This window comes from Tribolium castaneum, chromosome 2 (assembly GCF_031307605.1).
Source record: "Tribolium castaneum strain GA2 chromosome 2, icTriCast1.1, whole genome shotgun sequence".
In the NCBI taxonomy this organism is placed as follows: Eukaryota; Metazoa; Arthropoda; class Insecta; order Coleoptera; family Tenebrionidae; genus Tribolium; species Tribolium castaneum.
Window position 1 is genome coordinate 24059304 of NC_087395.1, and position 26792 is coordinate 24086095.

Sequence of the window (26792 nt, forward strand, 5' to 3'; positions counted from 1 at the left end):
ATTAAGTGCTTGGAATTTTTTCTCCCCTCGCTTGTCTCTCTTTATCTCTGTATCTCTCTGAACTGCTCTCGGATAGTGCAAAGTAAATTTAAGTGTTAATTGCGCTTGATGTAAATAGGCTATTTTTCGACACAAATTGTAAATTTAAGTTTCACTGCCAAAACCAACTGTGGACCATTCATAAAACAATAAGAGCAAGAGAGGTTCCCCGATTTCGTTTCAACATCACAATTTTGGCTGTCTAAAAATCTAGTCCCTACAGCCCCCTGTGAAACCCCAAGAAAAGCTCAAGCCTCGGGCAAGAAACTCAACGGTTTTTTATTCTTACTTTTCTTTCTAGAATAGAAATTTAGTTAACGCTGTTCTTGCTTTGTGTGTATTTGTGTGATAGTTTTTCTTTTTTGTACTATAGCGTGTATTATAAAAAAATGAAATGTATCGCTTAATGTCAATAAAGAGCGATTGTTTAATTAAAATCCACTTGGTATAATTTCTTCCCCGACACAAACGCCATCTGGGGCGAGGCACCGATATCAGTGCGTTGAGCAGCCACCCCTTTCTTAGGGGGGCCCAAATCCAGGGAGTAAACAGCCGAAGGTAAGCCCAAAACAGCAGCCACGCTCTAGTGCAACTCACGAATTTTTAACATCACCCCTCGGAACAACTCACCATGTAGCTGGTCATATCAATGATGCGGAAAATGTTGGGGGCTGTGCCCCCACACACAGCGAAGTCTTTCGAGACGTATTTCCCGATATACAATTTCGAATTTTCCTCTCCTTTGGCCATAGTTCCGATCAAGCTACCGGAGCCGTAATCGAAAACTTGCAAGGGCTTTTCAGTTTGAAACGCACAGGTCAGGACTTCGGTCCCTCTCGCATTGATATCAACTCCTTCGCCGCACATGTGCACCCCCGAAATGTGTCTTATGGCATGGGGCTGCCGCAAGTCCCAAAAGTGCACCACGTCGTCCCAGCCCCCAGTCAGTAGTTCGTAATTGGATCGGGGGTGGAAACAGGCGGCGAAAACTCGAGATGTATGGCCGTCGTGAATCTTGGGGTTGTTACTGGATTTGGATTAAGGCTGGCTTTGGGACGATTTGTTAAATCACCTGCTTGACAAAATCCGCTCTTGAGTTTTGCTTTCCTCATCATACAGATAAATTTTACAATCGTCACCGTAAGTGACAAATTTGGGGTATCTGGGGTGGTAAGTCAGGCCGAAAGTTTCGCGGTTTTCTTTGATAGTGTAGAGACACTGATTAAAATTGTAATTCCAACATTTGACGAATCCGTTCGCGTCTAAAAATCATGTCTTAGTGGAGTTGTACGAAAATAATTTTTCGCTACAAGTGCAAGTAAAACAGTTATTAATGGGGTAGCTCTTCGAGACGGGCCGGTGTTGTATTGCCGTCACCGGAGCGGTCGCTCTTTCGATATCATTGTCGATTAAATTCGTGAATAAAGTGCCGTTTTCGGTTGAATACATTGTGATATTTCCATCCGAACAACCGGCCGCCAAGTAGACAAAATCCTCGTTGTATTTGCAACACAAAATTTCTTTATATACGTCCCTGGAAAGGGCACTTAGGGGGTGGCATTTTTTGGGGGCTACTCACGTTATTGAAACTATTTTAATGCGTCCGTCCAGCGCCGTATAGTCTTTATAAGGCAAAGTGTGCTGGAGGTTGACCGTTTCGGGGTCGGAATCGTAACTTACCCCCATTTGCTTCCCTATCATGTCACTCACGATACTTTTCCTCATAGCCCCCGGCTGGGTAAACGTACTCAAAAGCGTAGGGCCCGCCATGGACTTCCGCTGGGGTAGCCCTTTGAGTTTATCTTTTTCTTTATTCTTTCGGAGACTCATTTTGAAGTTTAAATTTGGCGCCAAATGTCAAAATTTCGTAACGAGATATTTTTCAAAAATCGTGGATTTCGTCAAATAATTTGATGAAACGTTATCGTATGAACGACTAATTAGGTAGATTGCGGCTCGATTTTTATCGGAAACTAATTATTTGAACGAAATTCATCCGTTGCGTTTGCCAATGCGAAAGGTTGGAAAAAGTACTAGAAGCTGGTAGGTGTCACCTTCTGTCGCAATCTCTCTTAATTTTATATAACATCCAAGTGATAAATTCGATGTAGTACGTGACTTGTGCCCCCCTCGTGCACGAATAGCCCCATTTGCAGCACCCCCAAGCCAAGAATTGCCCCTCTGATGCGCCATAACCTCAACATTCCCCTCACGTATCTCCCGTGTTTATAAACAATTCCGCAACGGCTAACGTCTCAAATTTCCCCGATTTAATCACAGAATCTCATTCCAGAAAAGAAAAATATGAAACGTGGAAAACCACAACAGGAGATTTACAGACCAGGCAGTGGACCTTTAAGAAAATCAAACACAGGAAACGAAGAGTCTGACCCCGACCTAAACCTCAAACCTAAGCCTTACACACACGATGACAAGTACAAACCGGAAACAATAACCGAACCGCACCGCAAGCCGCGCAAACCGGAGCAAATGATTTACGTCCCGAGGGCGGTGGCAAACGCCCGCGAGATGTCTCAAGACAACGACAGACACGCCCTTAACGGCAACTTCGACGGGTTCACCCCCCGGTCCAAGCGGTACTCCAGCCGGCGGCGAGGGGGCGGCGAAAACGACCACGACGAGTGGCGGCAGATGCGGCAGGGCTCGGAGCCGCGGGGCGTCTCCAACGGGGCCCACTCGCGCATGCGGGACACTCGGAGCGTGGAGCCGACGGGGCCGCCGCCCCGCAACTACGAAAAAGCCCACCCGAAGCCCCCCAGCGGCCGCCGACACAGCACGATCGGCGTGGAATCGGATAAAAGGCCCCCTCATAAACCGATTAACGTCGATAAACTACCCCCAAGACTGCGCAAAAAAATGCTAGAAGACAATAAACTGAACCAAGCGGTGGAAGATGACTGGAACGGCGCGAGTTTGACGTTTCAAGGCAGTAGTAATTATCACCCAGTTGGGGGGTACTACCCCAACACAAACCAAAACTACTATCAAAATATGGGGTATTGTACTTTGCCGAACCGCCACAGGGGTCGTGGGCGTTTGCAGCAAGAGGGCGAGTACAGGTCGAGAACCCCAGATTTGGGGATTTCGAGTCCATGTAATTCGAGGCCTCCGACGCCCCCCTATGGTAGGACTAGAAGCAACGATAATTTGAATAGGGTGGATAGGCCGGCATCGCCGAGGAATTACGATTATAGGCGCAATGGGCGCGAGAGGAATAATAGGAGGAATTATGCGAGGAATAGGGATGATAGGAGAAATCAAAATTATGAAGTGCAAGAAGAAAACTGGGATGAGGAGGAGAGAGTGAGTCAGAAGGTTGAAACACGGGAAAGTACACCACCGGTAACGCCCCCAACGCCAGAAGAAAAAATCAAAATCACAGTTCCTAGCAGCAGCAATACGATTTTGGTATGGAAGTTGTGTTGTTATCACATTATTTTGCGTTATCTATTTGTGCACAGATACTAAAAGCTTATCGCCTCGTTTTCAGTTAATTTGGTGAAGTGTTGAATTAATTAAGTTGACTTGAAGGCTTTCATAAACAAAATCATAGGCTCATATGCGACCATTTTTAATACACTCGCCTGCGGCTCGTGCCATAAGTTTCGTACTCGTGTCCTTATAACCATCATTAAATGCTCGTTGCATAAAATATACTATTAGCAGCACCATACAAGCATTATTAGAAAATAATGCAGTTAGCAGTCATGTTTTTTACACCTCTAGTTTTTTTTTATTTTCTCTAGTTGCCTCTTGTGCACATCATGGACATTGTATCTAAATTGGTAGATTTTTTATCACAAAACGAACATTATTATTATATATAGAGTTGGAAAATTACTGGGGTAGGACCGTAAATGAAACCAAAAGAGAGTTATGCAACGTTTCGTCTTATTACATAAGACATCATCAGGCTTATATTCAAAAATTCGATAGCTAATTGTATTTTATTGTCCCATCTATGTTAATACTTAATTAATAGGATAAATCTAAGAAAGCTGTGATTAAATCGGAAGTCTCAACGTTTCACATGTTACATGAATTCTCACCGTAACACACACCAAAATAGATAGCAATAAAAGAAACAAACATGCAAATATAATGTGGATGATCTTTTGATTGCGAAACACATTTGTTTTTTTTTTTTTTTCATTAAATCGTTTGTTTTAGGATTGGAGCGAAGAAGTCGAACTACACGACCAGCTTGAAGCTGAAGCTTTAAGCGACGCAATGACACGAAGTTCATCCGTAGCTAGTTTAGTCGACATTAGTGTCAAATCAATGCCTCCGAATATTAACAATCAAAAAAAATCAAAAAGGTAAATAAGATCAAAGCAATTATCTATTTTTTCAAATGTAATGACCTGTCCTACTTTTTCAAAATCCGAAAGCACGTCTTTGTTTGCCTTTCGTGACGTCTAAATGATGATAAATGACCACAAACAACCGCCAAAAAACTTGTTGAAGCCTCATTTCCTTTGCGATTTTTTCCATCGATTATAACGCGACTCCAAATATTGATTATCCAGTTAATTTTTATCCGGTCTTGCCATTTCCCTATGCAAATGTGCACTTTTTCAGACGCTCTAACCGCCGCAAGGGGCGCAGCGGCAGCCGCCCCCGCGACTCCAGCCTCGACAACCCAAAATCCGCCCCTCGCGACACCACCTTCCGCGCCCCCCAGGAGCCCCGAGGCCGTCGAAACCGGCGCCATTCGCGCGACCGTCGCGATTCCAGCTACGACCGACGTTCGCGCAACCCCAGCCGAGACACCAGCTTCGACCGCAACCGACGCAGTTCCACCACCGAGCCGGAAAACTGGCGCGAGGAAATTCGCAGTCGGCAAAACTCCGAACGCGAGTTTTCCGACCGAAGCAGACGCAACTCGGAACGCGAAACGGAGAAGATCAACGTGAAAAAAGCCGGGGTCTTGATCCTTCCACCGAAACAACAAGACGTTGCTGTGACTCACGTCGACCAACCGCGGTACCCGGAAGTCCGGAAACCCTGTCAACAGAAGAGTCTCTTCGATCATAATAATCCCAGCAAACCGATCATTGTTAAATCGCAAAGTTCGAGGGTCAGTGTGCCCGGATTTTCCGACAATACGGAAACGACGCCCCCCCAGATGTACACCACTGATCAGTTCGGGAACATCAGACCGGGGTGGTACGACGAAAACTCGGAAAGTTTTAACTCGTGCCATTATCCTAACTTAATCAGAGACATAAAGCGAGCCGATAATGAACTACAGTACATCATGAATTCGGGTCAGATTTTGATAAATTGGGGCACGGTCGAGTCGCTGAGACAGTTCCTGAAAGAAGCCCTCCAGTACGTATTGTGCAAGGACTTGAAGTTTTGTGAGGCGGAAAATGTCGAGCAACACTTGTGGAAAATCCTCTACCACAATATTATCGAAGTGACCCGGAAGGCGATAACAAACGATCCCGGGAATAAGGAACAGTACAAGGGATTTTTGCTGTATTTGATCGACGAAGGCACGAGTTATTTCGAGGGTTTGCTGGACTCGTTAGAAGAGACTTACAAATTCAAACTGAGCAATTTTTTGGGTAACAATAACAATGCGCAGAAAGGTTTGGGTTACGTGGGACTTGCCTTAATTTCCGCCCAGAAGTTGCTCTTGTTTTTGGGCGATTTGGGCCGATATCGCGAACAAGTCAACGAAACCTCGAATTATGGAAAGTGCCGCCAGTGGTACATCAAAGCGCACGAAATTAATCCGAAAAATGGCAAGCCCTATAACCAACTGGCGGTACTTGCGGTGTATGCTGTAAGTTTGTCGTTTTATCACGCGATTTCCCCCGTAATTTTGGTGTTTTAGAGGCGAAAATTGGACGCTGTTTATTACTACATGAGGAGCTTGATGTCGTCAAATCCGGTCCCTTCCGCTCGGGAATATTTAATTTCGTTGTTTGACGAAAACAGAAAAAAGGTAGGTTTGGTTAATTAATATGTTTTGTAACGGTTCATAACGAACATGGTGTTTATTTTGGATTAATAAAATGACTCATGGCGCATGAATTCGGTTAAATTACTTGGGTGATTAATGAGACGCGTCTTGTATTTTTCTCCTAATAAGTTTGTTTGTGTTTAATTAAAATGTAGAGGATGCGTTTTTACATTTGTGTAACTCGTAAGCTTTGCTTTTTTGTGTTGATTTTATTTCGTTGACGTTCACATCATAACTGTATTGCACTACGGGTTTTTTCAAGAACATACATCATTCATTTCTCGGGATTAACTAATTTAAATTTTTAAAAGATTATTAATCTGACTTGCATTTTTTCGCGCATTGTTATTTGTGGGTTTTAACATTCTGTGTCAGTATTCAATGGTAATTTCTCCGAAAAAAAAACACAACTCCGACCAAGTGTCGCTAGAGGACGCCACTTGACTCATTTATTGAAAGTTTCACTGTTTTGTGTTAACCATACTCATCTGTTTTATTTTTTTCCATGCAGTATCTTCACCAAATAAGCGTACGTATGAGTAGTCGAGTTAAGATACATCGTGTAATTTGTATCCAAAGTAGCAAGCTTATTTTTTATTTATTTAATTATATTGTACAGGGTGAGTCAGCTGAAAGGGACCGATTATCCTTGTTAAATGCAGGATATCCACTGATGATCGATTCGTTTTTCTCGATGATTATCAGTAGTTACATTTTATTTATAATCCACTACATGGGAATAAAACGTAAGCTGCATGTTCAAGGAAGTTAATTTCGTTGTTTTGATAAAAACTTTACTTCCATCACTTCTTATCTCAGGATTTGAACAATTTTCTCACAGAAATTGTTTACGACTTGAGTTAAGGATCTTCCCTCAGAGTGACGTCAATGAAAAAGTTTACGATTTATTCACCTTTGCGAGCATTTATCGAAAATGTTTCCATTAATTATTTATGATGACGGGACGTTCCAGTTCGAGTAAGAAGCCAATTACCGTTTTACAAATTTTTTACGAGAGCTAATCGCTTCGTTTTTGGCCATGTATTATTTCTGCAGACTGCTGCTTTAATTAGTCACCATTTTATTGGGCCGCTGATTGATTTGGCTGACGTCGGCCATTAATCTAAACAAACTAGTGTCTGAACTAATCGTCAAAAAACTTGATAGGAAGACCCTTGATGTGGCCGCACCCTGGCGCTGAATTTCTCCTTTGATTTTTGATATTGTCGTAGTCTGTTGTGTGCAAGTTCTAGTTGATAAATTTTCGCGTGTAAATCGCTTCCGTGTTTGATTGTATGTCCTTCTAGTTCTTATTTGTTTGTTGTGTATCTACAAAACGGTGTATTTTTCACTGTCACCAATCAATTTATGTGCATGCGAAACGGTCCTCGTCCCATTAAAACGCTATAGATTGATTGCATCCGCGCGAACGGATTAAAAGCGAATTACTCGAACATAATTCGGATTTGATTGCATGATTAACGGCGTCATTGCCTTGATTAGTCGTAATAACTTCCATCCATTTGTCCACTTCATTAAAGTGTGATTTTTTGTGGGATAGTACGAACAGGGCGAACGCAAGCGGCGCGAAGAGCGTCTCGAGCGCACCAAACAACACATGAAACAGAAAGAGTCCGAAGATCCGGAAAACACGCCCGGATCGCTCCGGCACGAGACCTGGATTCGTCCGGACGGCGGGCGTCGAGTCCATCGGACGACGCAAGCCGTTCAAGAACAACAAGACTCAGAAGAGGAGGACTTGGCGGCGCTGTCGAGCGTCGAAGTCAACAAGAGATTCGTTATCAGCTATCTGCATGTCCACGGAAAGCTAATCACGCGCATTGGGTAAGTGAAAGTGGGTTTACGTTGATTTTGCGTAGTATTTTTTCAAAATGAATAAATTGATAAATAAAACAAATTTAAAAGATCTGAGTCTGAATGGAAGCCCGCAGGAAGTCGCGTAATTGCGAGGATTCGACACGGCCGACGCCGACCGTTAGCCCAGGCACCGATTCCCACAGGTTTGCGAAAACTACCGAAGGAGATTAATTTTTTTGTGTTGTTACTTTGATGCTTCTTCGTATTGTTCTGTTGGGTACAGTTAAGGTGCACCTGGCTGCTAGATTGAAGGATTAATTAGGCGAGATAGGCGATAACTGTACAGGAATTATCGGAGGGTACATCTAGACGCGTCAACAAAAACAAAAAGCATTTCTTTGTTATTCAAATTACAAATAAATTTCGACCGGGTTTAGCTCCGACCTTCATCAGGGCCGGATTATAGTTGTGGGAGCCCCTAGGCTAATCTGACACAGCGCCCCCTTCTACTAATGTCTAATTTTATATGATTTATTAAACATTGTAGTTTTTTAACCAAGGTAAACACATTAAAAAATTAAAAATAAACAAAAAAGTCTTCCTTACCTACTTGATATAAATCGAATTTTACATTTCGTACAACAAAATTAATTGAAATTACAATTCTTAATTCAAAAAAGTACGATTCCTACTACATAAAACTAAATAGGTTTAAAGTGTGTCCTTTTAGTTTTTCAGCGGTTTTTAAATTTTTGTTAACCTACTGACATCAGAGTAGTAAATTAAAGTTTTGCCGCTCCGTACAATTTTTTTATGTGCACTTTTAATTTTTTAAGATAAATGTAAAACTTTCAAGCAAATTGTACGAGTTAATAAAAAAATAAGTAGGCATACCATTTTGTCCATGTACGTTTTTAATTAGCTAAGTCATGCTTAATTATTGGGTTGTATAAAAAATATCTTAAAAAAGTGTCACTAACTTCAATATTTAATTAATTAAACAAATATAAAAATTTGAAATAAACCTAATTTTGAGACTAGCAAGCTGCACTAAGCATCGTTTGTTTTATTGGAATGAGACTAGAAATTACAAATTTCAATTCGTGAATATTTTAGTATTTATTTAAATTAATGTATCTACTGTTAAATTTTTTTTAATTAATTAATTTCAATTATGAGAAATCGTAGAAAAATTCTAATAAAAGTCAAATGAATAGAAAAAACAATTAAGTATTTAATAACAAACACTGATTTCTGTGTGATTAGTTTTATTTATTTTTTTTAGATAGGTATAAGTAGTACATAATATTTTAGAAAACTTACCTCGTAATTAATATTGTATAGGATTTAGAAACTAATTTTCTTTCTTTCCTCACAAGCTTTTATTATTCACATTTTGATTCTGTATAAGTTTTTATTAATTTATAAACTCGAAAACTATTGTACACAACTGTAATTTCGTCAGTTTCGTTTGATACTTATTGCGCTTATACTTTGCAAAGAAAAATGTATTTCAAGTGATTTCATATCCAGAAAAGAAACAAAGCATGTTTTGGAGTATTTATGCATAACTGTATCGGTAACTTGGTTTTTTATTTTTTATCAAGCACGTCGAAGTGAAAACATCCACATCTGGAAGAAGGGCGCGTCAACTTTTAAAGGGTTTTTGTTTTACTTAAGTTAATTTTATTTTTAAATTGTTGTATAATTTTTTTATTTGTTTTCGCTGGCGCCCCTAGGCTATAGTAATCCAGCCCTGACTTTCATATTGAAAACTTTTGCCTGGATTACTTGTATTTTAATGTTTTTGCGGTGGTTTGTGTGAGATCGGCCACTTTTGGCGCGTTTCCTTTTGTGGCACGTATTCGTTCCGTTCGGGTGCACCGATGGCACTACCATACGCGAGTCCGGACACGCATCTCTGGCGACCTCTTTCTTATCGGTCGGCACACCCTCTCCGCATGGGAAAAAAGATATTCGATCGTGATAAATTCTAATTAATGAAAAAAGAAGATAATCTCGCATTGTCCGAGTCGGAAAGATGAGAACAACCTTGGTCGAGACCGGACAATGATAATAAAAGAAGTCGCTTTCATGACAGGTCTTAGGTATCACGACCTTACAAGTCATTTTATTATTGTGTATTACAATAGCTAGGGTAAAAAACAACAGTGACGTTAAAAAATCGTCTTGTAAGTCGGTGGTCCACGCCGTTTCGTCATGGGAAATCTCGGGTGTGACTCTGCCAATTAGACGTAATAATATGAAATAGTCTGGTATCGCATTTATTAAATGATTTATGCGATCCGGTGATTCGAGTCAAAAGAGACCGTCAACGGTACTGCAGTGTAAGCATTAAATAAATTACGATTTCTTATTGGCCATTTATGTAGAGTCGAAGATGGACGATCGGCCAGTTTTTATTTTTCGAAAAATATTTGCGGAATGAAATAAAATCAGTTGCACGGAAAATATAGGACGGTGCATGATTTTTATTACCCTACCTGTGGTAATACCGGTCGTAACAATACCAAACTAGTGTCATTTGTTTAGTTTTTTCCACGTTTAAATGTCATGTTTCACGCGTATGTTGATGGTTATGGCCTTTTTATTTTATTATTATTGCACCACGTGTCTGGCCAAAATTCGCAATTACGGTATTTTATCCGACAGTGGGCAAAAATGGTCGATTTCCGGTCCGATTTCAGCATCAATTTCCATATAACGGTCGTCTAATTATTTATTATTTAGGAAAACATTCCCGATGAAGGGAGTGGCGTTTCTAAGACCGCGACAAAAGTCGCGCAACCGTCAGATATCGGATGATGCACAGAGGCAATAAAGTTTATAGCGATATTTAACTATTTCTCGTTTAACGAGGGCCAGTTTTGCGCTAATTTTATTACCCGGCATTGCCGGCAAAAGCAAAAGAAGTTGGTTGTGCGCTCGAGTTTGCATTTGCCGAATCATCGATCATCTCAGATGTGGTAAAAACTGCCTTTTCCGGGACTTCCTCTTTGTTTTTCGAGGTTTTTTCTCGTGGTGCGGCAGCGACCGGTCAAGAGTATGGCATACGGGAAATGGCAAAGCCACACGGATTCGCTTTGCATCGAAAGCCGTCGATAAATTAGTAGAATAAACGATGGGAACGGCGAGAATTATCAGATGTGTCGTACGGACGGTGAGCAATGAAACTACACGAGTTATTATATGCACAAAACACCATGGGAACACACGCATGATGAATTCGATTCTGTTTCGGAGGAAAACTCTGTAATTAAATACCGGATAAGTAATCGATTTCGGGACGCGCCCACCGCCAGAGAATCTCTCTTCTTGCATAATACGCCCGACAAAAGACAATGGAGAAGTGACTCACGGCAGGTGCACCGAAAAGAAAGCAAAAGTAGCGTGCGTTCGTTCCAGCGGGAAAAAAGGCGCTTTTCGATGAGTTTCTTCGTTCAAAATCAACGCGGAAGTCCGATAGTCTTTGCTTTGCTCTTGTGGGCAAATAAAGTGATGCATAATGTAGGTACGGGCCTTTAAGAGGCTCTCGACGCTATTGGAATGTGATTTGCTATTTAAATAATTATCGAGCAGTCAAAGGATAATCCTCTCGGTGCGTGTCGGCATCGGGCAATGTTAGCCAAGTGGTGTTCGGAGGAATCGCGAATTCATGATGAGAAAATAAAATGTAAAAAATTTCGTGAATTCCAAACAATTGACGGAACGCGCAAATGCAAAAATTTAGAATTAAATTAAAGCACTGGAGAGAAATTAGTGCACCTGAGTCTTCAATTTTTTGACGAAATTTTGTAAAATAAATGCGATTGTTATTTAAAAAGAAGATAAATGCAAGGAATGTATGCGAAATAAAAAAGAAAACAAGCTTTCAGTGAAATAAAAAAAATAAATTACGCGTTTCATGTTGTTATTCGGAAGTAAAATTACCGTTGGGGGCACCACTGAGCTAGGTCGAAAACAGTAACCATAAATGGCGGGAAAATGTTTATTCGGATATTTTGAGCGTTGTACGAATTTTGGGGCTTTACAATTATTACATTGCCTATGCGGAATGATTATTGCATCTTTGATGCATGAAACTTATGTTGACAAATGAGAGATGACGAGGAAAACACGAATAACGAATGACTGTTTGGTTCACTTTCTTTATTGGAAAATTATTACAAAGACATTGAAAAGCCCACCTTTTGGCATAATTTACGTTTAAATGTATCAGCAGTTATTAATCTTTATTGTAGTTTTGTAGATTTACCGCAGCATTTCATGATTTATTCAGTGGAAAATTCTAACCTAAAATTCACACACTTCACTAATTTATTGGTTTCTTGAGCCAAACTTTGTGTTCGCTGTGATCCATTACTTATAATCTTTAATTAGACAACTGTTTGATAACAGATTGTAATCAAAATTTATATTTTTCACTTTTTATCCACTTTCAAGTTCCAACAATAAACACTTTATACCACGAAAAACTACAGAACCAAAGTCAACGCTAGTATTTACCACCACGTACTTTTAAAGTAATTCTTTCTATTGTAAGTAATTAACACTATACACGCAAAATTGTTGAACAATTCATTAAATGTCAGTTAAATGTGGCATTACGAAAATTTCTTTACTGTTTTCGACATAGTTCAAAAGTCATCACCAGAGGGCGTCTAGTTAATTTTATTTCCGAATTAGGCGGCTTTTGGCCTCGACGAGGGTGTTTTCATCCCCGCCGCCGCCTTTGTTTCCGAGGCACCCATTGTTGCAGCGTCTCGGCTTTCGCCTCGAAAATTGGTGGCTGCCAACGCTGTCACTTCCATAAATTCTCGACTAATCAAATTACGTAGCGCACATCTGATGCATAAAACATGAATTGTGTTTGTGAGTGATACAAACATAAATTTAAATCCGCGTTTAACAACAGTCGTCTAATGATAATAATACGCATCGGTGCATTAAAATGTTAATAAGATGCGAACGTTTCGCTCCGAATTTTGTTCGTCGTAGAGAATTCAAGGCCGTTCGAGGTCGCTCTCTTTCATACCGAACATGTCATAAAAATAAATTCGACGAAACCGCTAATTTAGTACAGTTATGCTCACCTCTGATGTTTTATTTTCAGAATGGAGAGTTTCCAGGAGGCCGCCATGCAGATGCTAAAGGAGTTTCGGGCGTTGTTGCAACACTCTCCCGTGCCTTTGCCCTGCAACCGATTCCTGCAGTTGCTGGCGCTTAACATGTTCGCCATCGAAAGCACCCAATTGAAAGGTAAAGATTTCGAGTACAACGGCCTTAAATAAACCCGCAAAGAAATCGCTTGTTTGGGTGATTCATTCGATATGAAAATTTATTCATAGCTGGCGCAGATTAGCGTCATTTAATAAATCAGTTTTGTTAGATGGGAAGTTTTTCACAACGTGGTTATGCTCTATATTTAGAAGTGCTAATGTTGTCGGTGATGTTTTTCTTTTGTTGAATGTTATTATTTCTTCGTGTTATTATGTCACGCTTGTTAGGAGTTATTATCGATCGGAACGAGAGCAATGCTGTGCCGTTTTCGTTGCAGGAATTCGGCGATTCGTCACACGCATATCTTTTCGAAAAAATCGAAATTAACGGCCGACCTAGACCTTGACAAAGAAAGGACACCGTCGCGATTTCGTAACGTTCGGCTTTTCTCAGCGTAATTACAGAGTTATGGCCATTTCCTCCTTATCGTTTTCGTCCTCGGGCTGGTGCGTGTACGCATCCATCACGACCTGATATGTGAAAATAATTGCGGGAGGTCGACGCACGAAAATTCAATTATAAACACACGCACACGCGTTGCATTCACTCTCCGGGGATTGATTTCCTGGTGCTTTTTTCGACATATCGTAACACACAATCTGGAATGTGCCGTTAGTTCGAGGACCTACTTAGCAAACACACCCCGTGTAATTTTCGCAGGTTCATGCGTCGATTCTAGGTGAATCGTGCGGCGTTATAATGGAGATATCAACGTCAGGTCAAGATGCATAATTGCATTTGTTGGTATCGGTCGTGGTAAAAAGGTCTTTTCAAATCTAATAATTCGACATGATTCGTGTCTGTCGAATAATTTACCATCGTTCCGGCGCAATCTATTTAATTAAATCGCTTGGTTACAGTTAGGCGGGATTGAGAGAAACACTTAATGTAAAAGCGCACAAGACCTGTTCCTTGAGATAAACGATACACATTTCGAGAAAATTAATTGAGCCTTGATGAGACCGTTTCGGTCCGAATTTAATTTCGAGCGATAAATTGATACACGTGTACACGCGGACTTCACAGGCCGTTCCAAATGTTTTACGGCGACGACGATAGCCAGATTGATTCGTAATCAGTTTTGTTTTGTTTTTAAGGCAACAAATAAAAATAAATACACAGAATTCGCAATATCAAATATTCTAACGTTGGCATCAATTAATAATTCCTAAGTTATTTTTGTTCAGAAAAAAGATTGCAAAGTAGGAAAATGTAACAACCTAAACTCGTTTTTCAGCTTGAAGTTAAGAAAAGGTGAGGAAAAATAACGAATAATTTTGTGAATATAAAATAGGTGTTTGTGATCGTTTCTGGTTGTGTGCCTCCGCATCTTTTGCTTCTATATTTACATCGGCCAGTGGCAAAACGTGTGCAAGTTTTTGTTGTTGCTTAGTATAATTTTAGCTCTGCATATGCGGTCGACCGGTTTATTATGCAAATACGTATCAGTTAAATAAAACTGAACCATCTCGTACCGCCTCCCTCTCTCACATCGCCGTCGTCGTCTAATCTTCGCATCGTATCCCCTATTTCCGGTGGCTGCCAGCGTCACATGTTATTATTATAATAAGGCCGTGAAATGTTAACCTTGTGAAGGTCGCTGCGTTGAGGTGAAGCACCTCCGCCAAATCGCCTGCCACCCAGGACCACAAGCTAGCATTTCGACATCGATAACATATCATAACATGGCATATAAGAAACCGCGATTTTTTGTGGTGACAATGACCGTGGGGCGATGGCGTGGAACGTTCATTGTCTGCGGAGCGAGGGGCAGGGGGCGGAATCACCTCTTCGCCATAATGAGAGCAAAGTGAAGAAACGGCCTCGTAAAAGCTGCAAGAACGGCCAACGTTCGGCCTTGAAACGGCCTTGGTAGGGGTCAATCGGGGACAGAACGCGGCCTCGGATGCAAAAACATCTCTTCTTCGAGAGGTGGACGTCGCCCTCCTCCTCCTCCTGCTGCTTCGCCTCCTCGTTGGTATATTTAACGCGACATTCACCAGGAGGGGTGAGCATAACACATGTGTATTAGTCGCTCCATGGCAAATTGACTCGGCTAATGAGGTCCAGAGGAGAGCAGGTCGGTCGGCGCCAGTTGACTACAAGAATGTCCGATAATTACGCCACGGACGCGAAGAAGACCATTCTGTAACGGACGAGTTTCGCCATGTTTTGGAATGTTTACAAACTGAACGCAGCCTACCCGAAGGCGAAGGCCTCCGAGCTATGGCACACACAATTAAGACCGTTTTTTATTTCAATTCACTGCGGGACCGTTCAAAAACCGCCTCTTTGCTGTTTCTTTTTAAATTAACATCATTACAATAAAAACAAATTGAATTCCACAAATTCCGCTCACGGAACGTAAACAATAATTACGTCATTAAAAAAATAAATGGACCCAAATTAATTTTTTATTACAGATCCTCAGCTGCAGATGCAGGCGGGTTATCGCTCCGAGTTACAGGAGCGTGCCCTTGTCGTATCTCTGCAAATGTTCAATTTGATACTAGAGCGTTGCGTTTCGCTCCTGCAGGAGAGCAACCCAGAAAATCTCAATTCTCTGCACCAGGACGTTCACGTTCTCTTACCGGCCGTGAAAATTTGGTGCGATTGGATGCTTTGTCACTCGGCGGTTTGGAACCCACCACCGTCCACTCAGGATTTCCGAGTCGGGTGGGTGTTACACATGCTAATGACATAACGACTGAGCTAAAAGTACCCGGAAAATTTGTTCGTGCTTGAAAATAATTTATTTTGGAGTTCAGCATTTCATACCTTTTATTTAGTGTTGTTTTTCTTTCTCTAACTTTCTTGGATGAACAAGTGGTAACACAAAAAAATTTACAGATATTTATACCTTTATGATCTAAATATCTGTATTCATTTTAAATTGAAATTGGTACATATTTAGTGTTTAACGAAAGAAATATAAAACTGCATTGGATTTCTGCGTAAAAAATTTAATACAAATTCCGGACACTGTTAGCCCCCGTTATAATTTTATGAAATGCCAAAAAAAAAAAAAATCGATGCGTGTTTATTTTAATTTTGACAGGAGTTCGGGTGATGCATGGTCGCGTCTCGCGACACTGATGAACATCTTGGAGAAGTTAGATCAGACATCAGTCAACGCCCTCGTCTCGGATTATCAGGAAGGTAAATGTTGTTGCATATCAAATAAAATTACCAATCAGAATTAGTTGTCAAACGTTGGACATGTTAATTAAGTTAATAACGATATCAAAAGGAAAAAAGGTAAATAAGTTACACGTTGGGGAAATTATGATGTTGGCAAGGAGTAATTTAATGTCAAAGTTTCATGTAAGGTATCTTAATTAATTACGAGTCCTGGATGCAAAATATGATTGGGAAAATGTCACGACTGATTCGGAATCAACACGAACTAACGGTGATTGTGTAACAATTTTCGCGTTTCCCGTACTAATTATTAATTATCCGCAAGCCCATTCAATTGTTCCTCGTTGCTTAAAAATAATTATTTCGGAACGGGAAAAATGTTCCAGTTGATGTTATCAGATTTCGATTATTAAAATCGACTCCGTCAATCATAACGGCCGACTGTCCGAGACCTAACTGTCCGGTGTCATTGGCAAATCGCGAACCAAAATCAAACAAAACATTATTGCACACCACCTTTTTGCCATCACGAAAATCTCCTCTCCCGGCCGACAGTATAATTATAGGTAAACTTTTTGCGGTTGCAAGAAATTGCATTTTTGATTGGACGCGCGGCCAATTTCGATGATGTGCAATTTCGGCCCACGTAAAAATTTCCAAAAATAGAAGAGACGACCGCGAAGAAAGAAAAAAACAACCAACACACCGTATCATTATTACAGGTTACGAACAAGTCAAGCTGCCAGAGGACATTGTCTTGAATGGTTTTACGCCGCTGATGGTGAACGAGCCCGATATCAGCTACGCGCCCAAAGATTTGGACGTCGAAGTGGCACAGTTCGCCTTGAGGATGAACAAATTGCTATTTTTCGGAACGGTTTTTTTGTGCGGCTTGGAACCGCCCGTTTTGAAATTGGAAATTGAAGACGATTTTAGGGAGTACGTCTCGGTGGTTTGCACGTCGAATAGTAGAGAATCACCGGTGACGGCGCAGGATTTGGTAAGTCGGCAAGTCAATTGACCATTGTATGTCTGATTTAGAGGGAAATTTCAATAAGTGTTAACGCCTTTTGTTCGGGTGATTTACTCAGCCGTTAAGTGGTCATAATTAGTGGAAGTAATTAGGATTTGCCTCCTAACAATGGAATTTATCTTAATATTTCAATTTAATTCTTAACGGGATTTGGACGAGCCGAGATATTGAGGGAAAATTATTGCAACTAACTCAAAAATGATTCTCACACGTTATTCCATACAATTAATAATAATGCTGTTAAAGCACAGTTTAAGTCCTGAAATGGATATTAAAATACTCACTTTAGTATAGAATTTTCTTGGCAAGTTAGTAGCGGTGTCAAGAATATCAAATGTTGGCAAGTGAACATTATATTACAAAGAGGCAAGATTTAATTTTTAGCTACGACATCACTGATAACTTACGAGTATACCATGTAATCAATTTACATTTTTTTCTTAAAACAACCAAAATTTATTATTTGTTTTGTTCACTTTTTATTAAAATCACACAAAACTAGTTTTGCAACATAAAACACCGATTAACAATTTTTCAAGTGTGGAAAAATATAATTTATAAATTTGACAACTACACCCTGATTTTAATTAATGAAGATTACTTTCTGTTAAAATATGTTATTTTGTAAGTTGCTGAAATTTAAACTGGATATGTGTATTGTAACAAAAGACAAAACTGTTAAAAGATGTTCTTGAAATATAATTTAAAACAATACATCGGTAGCGTAAATTACCATTTTTAAACAAGTAAGGTTCAAATATGAATTCTTTTCCAATAAAATCTCATAACCATGCAAAGTGCTTAAAAGACTAAGCAAAAACGCACAATAAAAGTGAAGTCGGAAATTTAAGAAATCTGTGAGAAATATTTAAAACGGAATCGACGAAATTTGGGCAAAAATAGCTTTAAAAGATACGAGAATATCGCACGATTTTATAGAAACAACGTAAATTTTGCACGTTTTAAAATAATTTGAATTTGCCAATTACATCAAAAGACAAAAAATTACACTGAATTTCGGCGTTGTCACGCACTGGCACTCCAATAACCCGAATTTCGAATTAAATTAAAAGTGAAAACACGGGACCGCTGATTTTGATTATTACAAATCGGTTGCGAACATAGGAATGAGGACACGCAACGCCTTATCTCGGACCACAAAAAATTGTTCTGAGATAAATCGACAGTTTGTCACATTTATGGAGGAAATATTTTAAATTAAATTACGCTGTTCAACACCAAAGTCCTCAAAAAAATGGGGGCGTTTTTTGTTTTTTGGATTTTTAAAAATCCGAACTATTCGTCGAAACCAAATTTTGGGGAACCACCCATTTGTCACGTGCGTTTTTTGAGTTAGGTTCGCAACAACGACGTCCTGATGGAGAGTTTCAGCGACGAAGAGGAGGAGGAGATTTTGAGCGGTCCTGGCGAGGAGGCACCGTCTGAAGTTCGGGAATTGTTACACCGCAAGGTGGAACTCGAGAGGACCCACAGGCGACAAGAATTACACAAACAACGTGTAAAGGTAATATTTAACCGAATGATTCTTGAGTGATATGCGTGACAGTCGTGTTATTATCGCGACTGTCAGAGATTGTGCCTAATTGACGCGAATTCAATTAGGTTCTTTTTGCAATATGCCAATTTCAATCGAGCGGTACTTCATTGTTATTGGCTATTCTGTGAAGTTCAGTATGTTATTGGAAAAAGTCCATAATAGCTCCTTTAAGGAGCCGTTAGATCGTGAAATTGAATAATTCGCATAGCGTGTAACTGTAGTCGTGGTGGATTTTTCGCGCGACGACGGGAAGACGTGCGGTTTGTCGTCATTCGAGTGAAATAGTACGAGGGGTTGCGCGGTTTTGGGTCAGTGGATTCAGGTTTCGATTGATATTGCCGGCGACGTATCGACGGCGAATTCCGGGACGGTCAGGAACCGTTGCTGCGACGTTGGACGGACGGACGGGCCGTGGGAAAGCGTGGGCGTGCATGCTGTTGCATGGGCACTTCCTCGTGCGACACACACACACTTGGACCTGTGCCAATCTACCGGTCTCGAGGAGGAGGATGATGATTGGCGGATCTCCCGCACGTGTACCGTTAAAGTCTCCTCTTCGGCAGACGACGGCATTCCAACGACATTAAATCCGATGCAACTCCTCGTATACAGACCACATCACATACTAACAGAGTCCATACATCCCCCGAGGATGCAATAAATCTCGGCGAAACATTGTCGCCTGATTGTTCAGAGGAAATACCGAAACGGGCGCTGCCAAGGCGCGGCTCGCGATGCCGTTTATGCGCAAATCTATTTTCCACAAACTTATAAATAACACAAAAAATTCACCACCTGCCTCGGGGTAACTCTATTCTTTCGAAAAAAAATCATTTTTACTGTTTTCCTGGACTACAAATAGCGGTTTATTTTCAAATCCATCTGATAGCGCTTAATTTTATCTATTTCTCCGTCCAAACCCGGGGCGATCAAAGTTTTTCACTAAAAAATTCATAAAAAAAAAACTAAAAGTCGTAGAGCATTGCGGTTTGTTCCATTGAATTCTACGGCTCATTTTCTGTATTATACCGACTTTTAACGAGGTTTAAAATTTTTAAGTTTTTAGCAAAAAATTAAGATAGGCAATATCTATAGTGAAAAATTGTATTTACCAAAAAAAATTCATAACTCGAAAACTAAAAGTCGTAGAGCAATGCGGTTTGTTTCATTGAATTCAGCGGCTCATTTTCTGTATTATACCGACTCTTAACGAGATTTAAAATTTTTAAGTTTTTTGCAAAAAATTAAGATAGGCAATATCTATAGTGAAAAATTGTATTTACCAAAAAAAATTCATAACTCGAAAACTAAAAGTCGTAGAGCAATGCGGTTTGTTTCATTGAATTCAGCGGCTCATTTTCTGTATTATACCGACTCTTAACGAGATTTAAAATTTTAAAGTTTTTTGCAAAAAATTAAGATAGGCAATATCTATAGTGAAAAAGTTTATTTACAAAAAAAAATTCATACCTCGAAAACTAAAAGTTGTAGAGCAATGCGGTTTGTTCCATTGAATTCAGCGGCTCATTTTACGTATAAATCCATTTTCTAACAAGATGTAAACTTTTAAAGTTTTTTGCTAAAAATTAAGATAGGCAATATTTATAGTGAAAAATTTTATTTACAAAAAAAAAATTCATAACTCGAAAACTAAAAGTCGTAGAGCAATGCGGTTTGTTTCATTGAATTCAGCGGCTCATTTTCTGTATTATACCGACTCTTAACGAGATTTAAAATTTTCAGGTTTTTTGCAAAAAATTAAGATAGGCAACATCTATAGTGAAAAAGTTTATTTACAAAAAAAAATTCATACCTCGAAAACTAAAAGTTGTAGAGCAATGCGGTTTGTTCCATTGAATTCAGCGGCTCATTTTACGTATAAATCCATTTTCTAACAAGATGTAAACTTTTAAAGTTTTTTGCTAAAAATTAAGATAGGCAATATTTATAGTGAAAAATTTTATTTACAAAAAAAAAATTCATAACTCGAAAACTAAAAGTCGTAGAGCAATGCGGTTTGTTTCATTGAATTCAGCGGCTCATTTTCTGTATTATACCGACTCTTAACGAGATTTAAAATTTTCAGGTTTTTTGCAAAAAATTAAGATAGGCAACATCTATAGTGAAAAAGTTTATTTACAAAAAAAAATTCATACCTCGAAAACTAAAGGTTGTAGAGCAATGCGGTTTGTTCCATTGAATTCAGCGGCTCATTTTGCGTATGAATCCATTTTCTAACAAGATGTAAACTTTTAAAGTTTTTGCTAAAAATTAAGATAGGCAATATTTATAGTGAAAAATTTTATTTACAAAAAAAAATTCATAACTCGAAAACTAAAAGTCGTAGAGCAATGCGGTTTGTTCTATTGAATTTAGCGACCCATTTTCTGTATTAAACCGACTTTTGACGAGGTTTAAAATTTTTAAGTTTTTAGCAAAAAATTAAGATAGCCAATATCTATAGTGAAAAATTGTATTTACCAAAAAAAATTCATAACTCGAAAACTAAAAGTCGTAGAGCAATGCGGTTTGTTTCATTGAATTTAGTGGCTCATTTTCTGTATTATACCGACTCTTAACGAGATTTAAAATTTTAAAGTTTTTTGCAAAAAATTAAGATAGGCAATATCTATAGTGAAAAAGTTTATTTACCAAAAAAAATTCATAACTCGAAAACTAAAAGTCGTAGAGCAATGCGGTTTGTTTCATTGAATTCAGCGGCTCATTTTCTGTATTATACCGACTCTTAACGAGATTTAAAATTTTAAAGTTTTTTGCAAAAAATTAAGATAGGCAATATTTATAGTGAAAAATTTTATTTACAAAAAAAAAATTCATAACTCGAAAACTAAAAGTCGTAGAGCAATGCGGTTTGTTTCATTGAATTCAGCGGCTCATTTTCTGTATTATACCGACTTTTAACGAGGTTTAAAATTTTTAAGTTTTTAGCAAAAAATTAAGATAGCCAATATCTATAGTGAAAAATTGTATTTACCAAAAAAATTTCATAACTCGAAAACTAAAAGTCGTAGAGCAATGCGGTTTGTTTCATTGAATTCAGCGGCTCATTTTCTGTATTATACCGACTCTTAACGAGATTTAAAATTTTAAAGTTTTTTGCAAAAAATTAAGATAGGCAATATCTATAGTGAAAAAGTTTATTTACAAAAAAAAAAATTCATACCTCGAAAACTAAAAGTTGTAGAGCAATGCGGTTTGTTCCATTGAATTCAGCGGCTCATTTTGCGTATAAATCCATTTTCTAACAAGATGTAAACTTTTAAAGTTTTTTGCTAAAAATTAAGATAGGCAATATTTATAGTGAAAAATTTTATTTACAAAAAAAAATTCATACCTCGAAAACTAAAAGTTGTAGAGCAATGCGGTTTGTTCCATTGAATTCAGCGGCTCATTTTGCGTATGAATCCATTTTCTAACAAGATGTAAACTTTTAAAGTTTTTGCTAAAAATTAAGATAGGCAATATTTATAGTGAAAAATTTTATTTACAAAAAAAAATTCATACCTCGAAAACAAAAAGTTGTAGAGCAATGCGGTTTGTTCCATTGAATTCAGCGGCTCATTTTGCGTATAAATCCATTTTCTAACAAGATGTAAACTTTTAAAGTTTTTTGCTAAAAATTAAGATAGGCAATATTTATAGTGAAAAATTTTATTTACAAAAAAAAATTCATACCTCGAAAACTAAAAGTTGTAGAGCAATGCGGTTTGTTCCATTGAATTCAGCGGCTCATTTTGCGTATAAATCCATTTTCTAACAAGATGTAAACTTTTAAAGTTTTTTGCTAAAAATTAAGATAGGCAATATTTATAGTGAAAAATTTTATTTACAAAAAAAAAATTCATAACTCGAAAACTAAAAGTCGTAGAGCAATGCGGTTTGTTTCATTGAATTCAGCGGCTCATTTTCTGTATTATACCGACTCTTAACGAGATTTAAAATTTTCAGGTTTTTTGCAAAAAATTAAGATAGGCAACATCTATAGTGAAAAAGTTTATTTACAAAAAAAAATTCATACCTCGAAAACTAAAGGTTGTAGAGCAATGCGGTTTGTTCCATTGAATTCAGCGGCTCATTTTGCGTATGAATCCATTTTCTAACAAGATGTAAACTTTTAAAGTTTTTGCTAAAAATTAAGATAGGCAATATTTATAGTGAAAAATTTTATTTACAAAAAAAAATTCATAACTCGAAAACTAAAAGTCGTAGAGCAATGCGGTTTGTTCTATTGAATTTAGCGACCCATTTTCTGTATTAAACCGACTTTTGACGAGGTTTAAAATTTTTAAGTTTTTAGCAAAAAATTAAGATAGCCAATATCTATAGTGAAAAATTGTATTTACCAAAAAAAATTCATAACTCGAAAACTAAAAGTCGTAGAGCAATGCGGTTTGTTTCATTGAATTCAGTGGCTCATTTTCTGTATTATACCGACTCTTAACGAGATTTAAAATTTTAAAGTTTTTTGGAAAAAATTAAGATAGGCAATATCTATAGTGAAAAAGTTTATTTACCAAAAAAAATTCATAACTCGAAAACTAAAAGTCGTAGAGCAATGCGGTTTGTTTCATTGAATTCAGCGGCTCATTTTCTGTATTATACCGACTCTTAACGAGATTTAAAATTTTCAGGTTTTTTGCAAAAAATTAAGATAGGCAACATCTATAGTGAAAAAGTTTATTTACAAAAAAAAATTCATACCTCGAAAACTAAAGGTTGTAGAGCAATGCGGTTTGTTCCATTGAATTCAGCGGCTCATTTTGCGTATGAATCCATTTTCTAACAAGATGTAAACTTTTAAAGTTTTTGCTAAAAATTAAGATAGGCAATATTTATAGTGAAAAATTTTATTTACAAAAAAAAATTCATACCTCGAAAACTAAAAGTTGTAGAGCAATGCGGTTTGTTCCATTGAATTCAGCGACTCATGTTCTGTATTAAACCAATTATTAACGAGATCTAAACTTTTAAAGTTTTTTGAAAAAAATTAAGATAGGCATTTCCTATGGTGGAAAATTTTATTCAACAAAAAAATTCATAACTCAAAAACTAAAAGTCGTAGAGCAATGCGGTTTGTTCCATTGAATTCAGCAGCTCATTTTCTGTATTATACCGACTTTTAACGAGATTTAAAATTTCAAAGTTTTTTGCAAAAAATTAAGATGTGCAATATCTATAGTGAAAAATTGTATTTACCAAAAAAAATTCATAACTCGAAAACTAAATGTCGTAGAGCAATGCGGTTTGTTCCATTGAATTCAGCGGCTCATTTTGCGTATAAAACCATTTTCTAACAAGAAAAATTTTATTTATAAAAAAAAATTCATAACTCGAAAACTAAAAGTCGTAGAGCAATGCGGTTTGTTTCATTGAATTCAGCGGCTCATTTTCTGTATTATACCGACTTTTAACGAGATTTTAAATTTTCAAGTTTTTTGCTAAAATTTCCTGAGTAATACACTTACCTTCAAGAAAGTAAAAAAATTATTTTTTTTTAAAACTCGTTATATCATAGTTTTTTGGACTTATTACATGCTTCTGCATCCCTCTACAGTAGATAAAAGTTCAAAATAATTGCATTTGTTCGATTTTTAGATGTTTGAATTTTTCAATTTTTGCGATTTTGGTCTGGTATGCACCCTTGAAATTTTCCTTCCCATTTAGAAAATCTTGAGCCAGGCCGTGGTCAGCGTGCACATCGAGGTGCGTCCCAAGTACCTCGTGCCCGACACCAACTGCTTCATCGACCACCTGGACCCCATCACCACCATAACGTCTTCACACGTCTACACCCTCATGGTGCCCATCGTCGGTAAGTGCTAATCCGCATTTAAGCATTTGCGTTATTGTGCGTACACCTGTCGAGTGCATTGACATTGGTCCAGAGTTAGTTACTTGCACTTTTCTTACTCAAGTTGGTCACGGTATTGTGCCGGTGCTGCGTAACTCATCGTTTTGTTTTCTCTAATGTTGGCAGTATTGAGCGAACTGGAGGGTTTAAGTAGGGGCGGAAAATCGCCAATACCGTCAACACGCAGCATGCTAGATCCGCAACATGTGAGAAAAGTTGCACAAGCCGCGAAAAGAGCGTTGAATTTTCTCAAGAGTCGACCGCAAGCTGTGAAATGCGTTACGACGAAAGGAGCGGTTTTGTCGTCGACGACTTTTACGACTGAAGATGATTCCATGTTGGACGCAACGTTCAAAAACGACGATAAGATTTTAGCCACGTGTCTGGTTCTAAGCAAGGGACACAGGGAGCAGCAACAAATTGCGGAAAGTAAGTTGGAAACTTATTATTTCGCTTCTGCCTAACACAAGAAATTTATATTTCCGACGTTAAAAAAGTCGTTCTCTCTTCTAATCCCATTAGTTAGCTTCCGAGACAGTTTTATTTGAGTATAAGGTCCGAAAAGCTTGTTAGCCGGTCCACATTATGAAAATGCATTCAAATATATTCCGGTAGCGCGATTAAAAAAATGCCCATAAATATCAATTGTGAGAGTTATAAATAGCGGTATTTCGGGCTCGAGTATAATTAGAATTATGGAAGGCTTTGTGCTAGTCAAAATGTATGCCAATTATTATAAATTGCAGACGAACCTAAGAAATTAGTAAGCGAAGTCGTACTTTTGACGGACGACCGAAACTTGCGCGTGAAAGCATTAGCAAGAGACGTGCCCGTGAGGGAGCTCTTAGATTTCATGCAGTGGGCTGGATTAGGATGAACCTCGAAGAATCTCAGGCGCTAATATGAGCAGTTTCTAGAAACAAGGGCGAGATCTCGAGATAACGGTAAGTAACAGCGATTACCGACGAGTTAGCTGCAACGTCTCGTGTGATTTTTCCAGATTTATGACCTACGTACTTCTCACCTAGACAAGAGTTTTCTGTACTTGTTTAAGTTAAATTAATCGTTGTAGTTTATTTAATTTAGCGTGGGGTTTGATGTCACCCTCTTAACTGTTTCACACGTTTTTCAATCGGGTTGTGAGATGTTGCATTCCTCGTGTCTCCCGATTAGATCACGCATACACCGTCACAAAATTAGCGCATCGTGCCATTGTTTTTTCTAATTATATTTATGTAATTGATTTTTTATATACATATTTATCCCTCTCAGACGTTGAGTTTTATTTTTCTCTAGCACTTAGTGAGATATTGTATGTACTTATTTTAATTTTTTATAATCGTGTTATGCACACTCTAAACCGATTGCTTTCCCGGTGTATTCAAAAGGAAGGCGAAGACTCCGGGAACGCAATTGACTTGGAGCGTAACATTTTGTCTTAATCCCTAATGAATTAATTAATTAATTAAAAGATTTTAACTTAAACGCTGTATTTAGGATTTATACAATTATACGAACTGTTGTTAATTATTGCAATTGTTTTGCTCAGGAATTTATTGTACATAAATAAATAATATGATTACGTAGATTGTTTGTTTTTTTCCCTCCTCTCATTTATTATTAAGCAAAACGCTATGACCGAGTGTTTGTGTTGGCAATCAGTCTGTGGTTGTGTGTAATTATGGTTTATTTATAGTCGCTGTATGTTGAAGAGGACAACCGCACGTCTCATACAGCGAGCGATTCATTCATAATACTCGTCGATTTAATTGTCCATTTTGTCATAATAATACAATGCGGAATTTGCAAATCACTGAGGCGATTTATTCGATTTCGAGACGAGTTAAGTGGCCACGTTCCGAATTTAATCGGAGGATTTCCCAATCCATATTTCGTGAAAAAATGCCGCGCTCTTGCATAATTGACGGATTGATAATTCGCAACGCGTCCATTTATTGCTGAATACTAATAAGTGTGTTGCTGAGATCTAGACATCCACACACATCACTTGGATATGCGATTCGAGTAAGATCTA

General features: G+C 38.3%; 2 protein-coding genes across 2 annotated transcripts in view; one reads left to right on the top strand and one right to left on the bottom strand.

The window, feature by feature from the left end:
• Window positions 1-26343, top strand: part of LOC663281 (uncharacterized) — a 44941-nt gene extending 18598 nt beyond the window's left edge. Inside the window, exons 8-23 of the mRNA XM_064354790.1 lie at window positions 792-982; window positions 2333-3468; window positions 4231-4379; window positions 4642-5854; window positions 5906-6016; window positions 6546-6563; window positions 7596-7879; window positions 12987-13132; window positions 15577-15829; window positions 16212-16312; window positions 17017-17294; window positions 18685-18852; window positions 24571-24718; window positions 24884-25186; window positions 25504-25701; window positions 25758-26343. Coding sequence (XP_064210860.1) covers window positions 792-982; window positions 2333-3468; window positions 4231-4379; window positions 4642-5854; window positions 5906-6016; window positions 6546-6563; window positions 7596-7879; window positions 12987-13132; window positions 15577-15829; window positions 16212-16312; window positions 17017-17294; window positions 18685-18852; window positions 24571-24718; window positions 24884-25186; window positions 25504-25634 — 4630 coding nt within the window. The 3' untranslated portion in view covers window positions 25635-25701; window positions 25758-26343. The remainder of the gene's footprint in view (window positions 1-791; window positions 983-2332; window positions 3469-4230; window positions 4380-4641; window positions 5855-5905; window positions 6017-6545; window positions 6564-7595; window positions 7880-12986; window positions 13133-15576; window positions 15830-16211; window positions 16313-17016; window positions 17295-18684; window positions 18853-24570; window positions 24719-24883; window positions 25187-25503; window positions 25702-25757) is intronic.
• LOC100142519 (uncharacterized) lies at window positions 294-2070 on the bottom strand. Its single transcript, XM_008199941.3, has 5 exons — window positions 1619-2070; window positions 1350-1573; window positions 1112-1301; window positions 670-1066; window positions 294-622 (listed from the first exon to the last, which is right to left on the bottom strand). The coding sequence occupies exons 1-5, from the start codon at window positions 1867-1869 to the stop codon at window positions 467-469; spliced, it is 1218 nt and encodes a 405-aa protein (XP_008198163.1). The 5' UTR covers window positions 1870-2070; the 3' UTR covers window positions 294-466.
• Window positions 26344-26792: the final 449 nt, after the last annotated feature.

Coding starts and splice junctions, on each gene's coding strand:
- LOC100142519 (XM_008199941.3), bottom strand. CDS start 1,869: ATGAGTCTCCGAAAGAATAAAGAAAAAGATAAACTCAAAGGGCTACCC. Junction 1,067..1,111: donor GAGCGGATTTTGTCAAGCAG/GTGATTTAACAA, acceptor ATCCAAATCCAG/TAACAACCCCAAGATTCACG. Junction 623..669: donor TTGATATGACCAGCTACATG/GTGAGTTGTTCC, acceptor GAGTTGCACTAG/AGCGTGGCTGCTGTTTTGGG.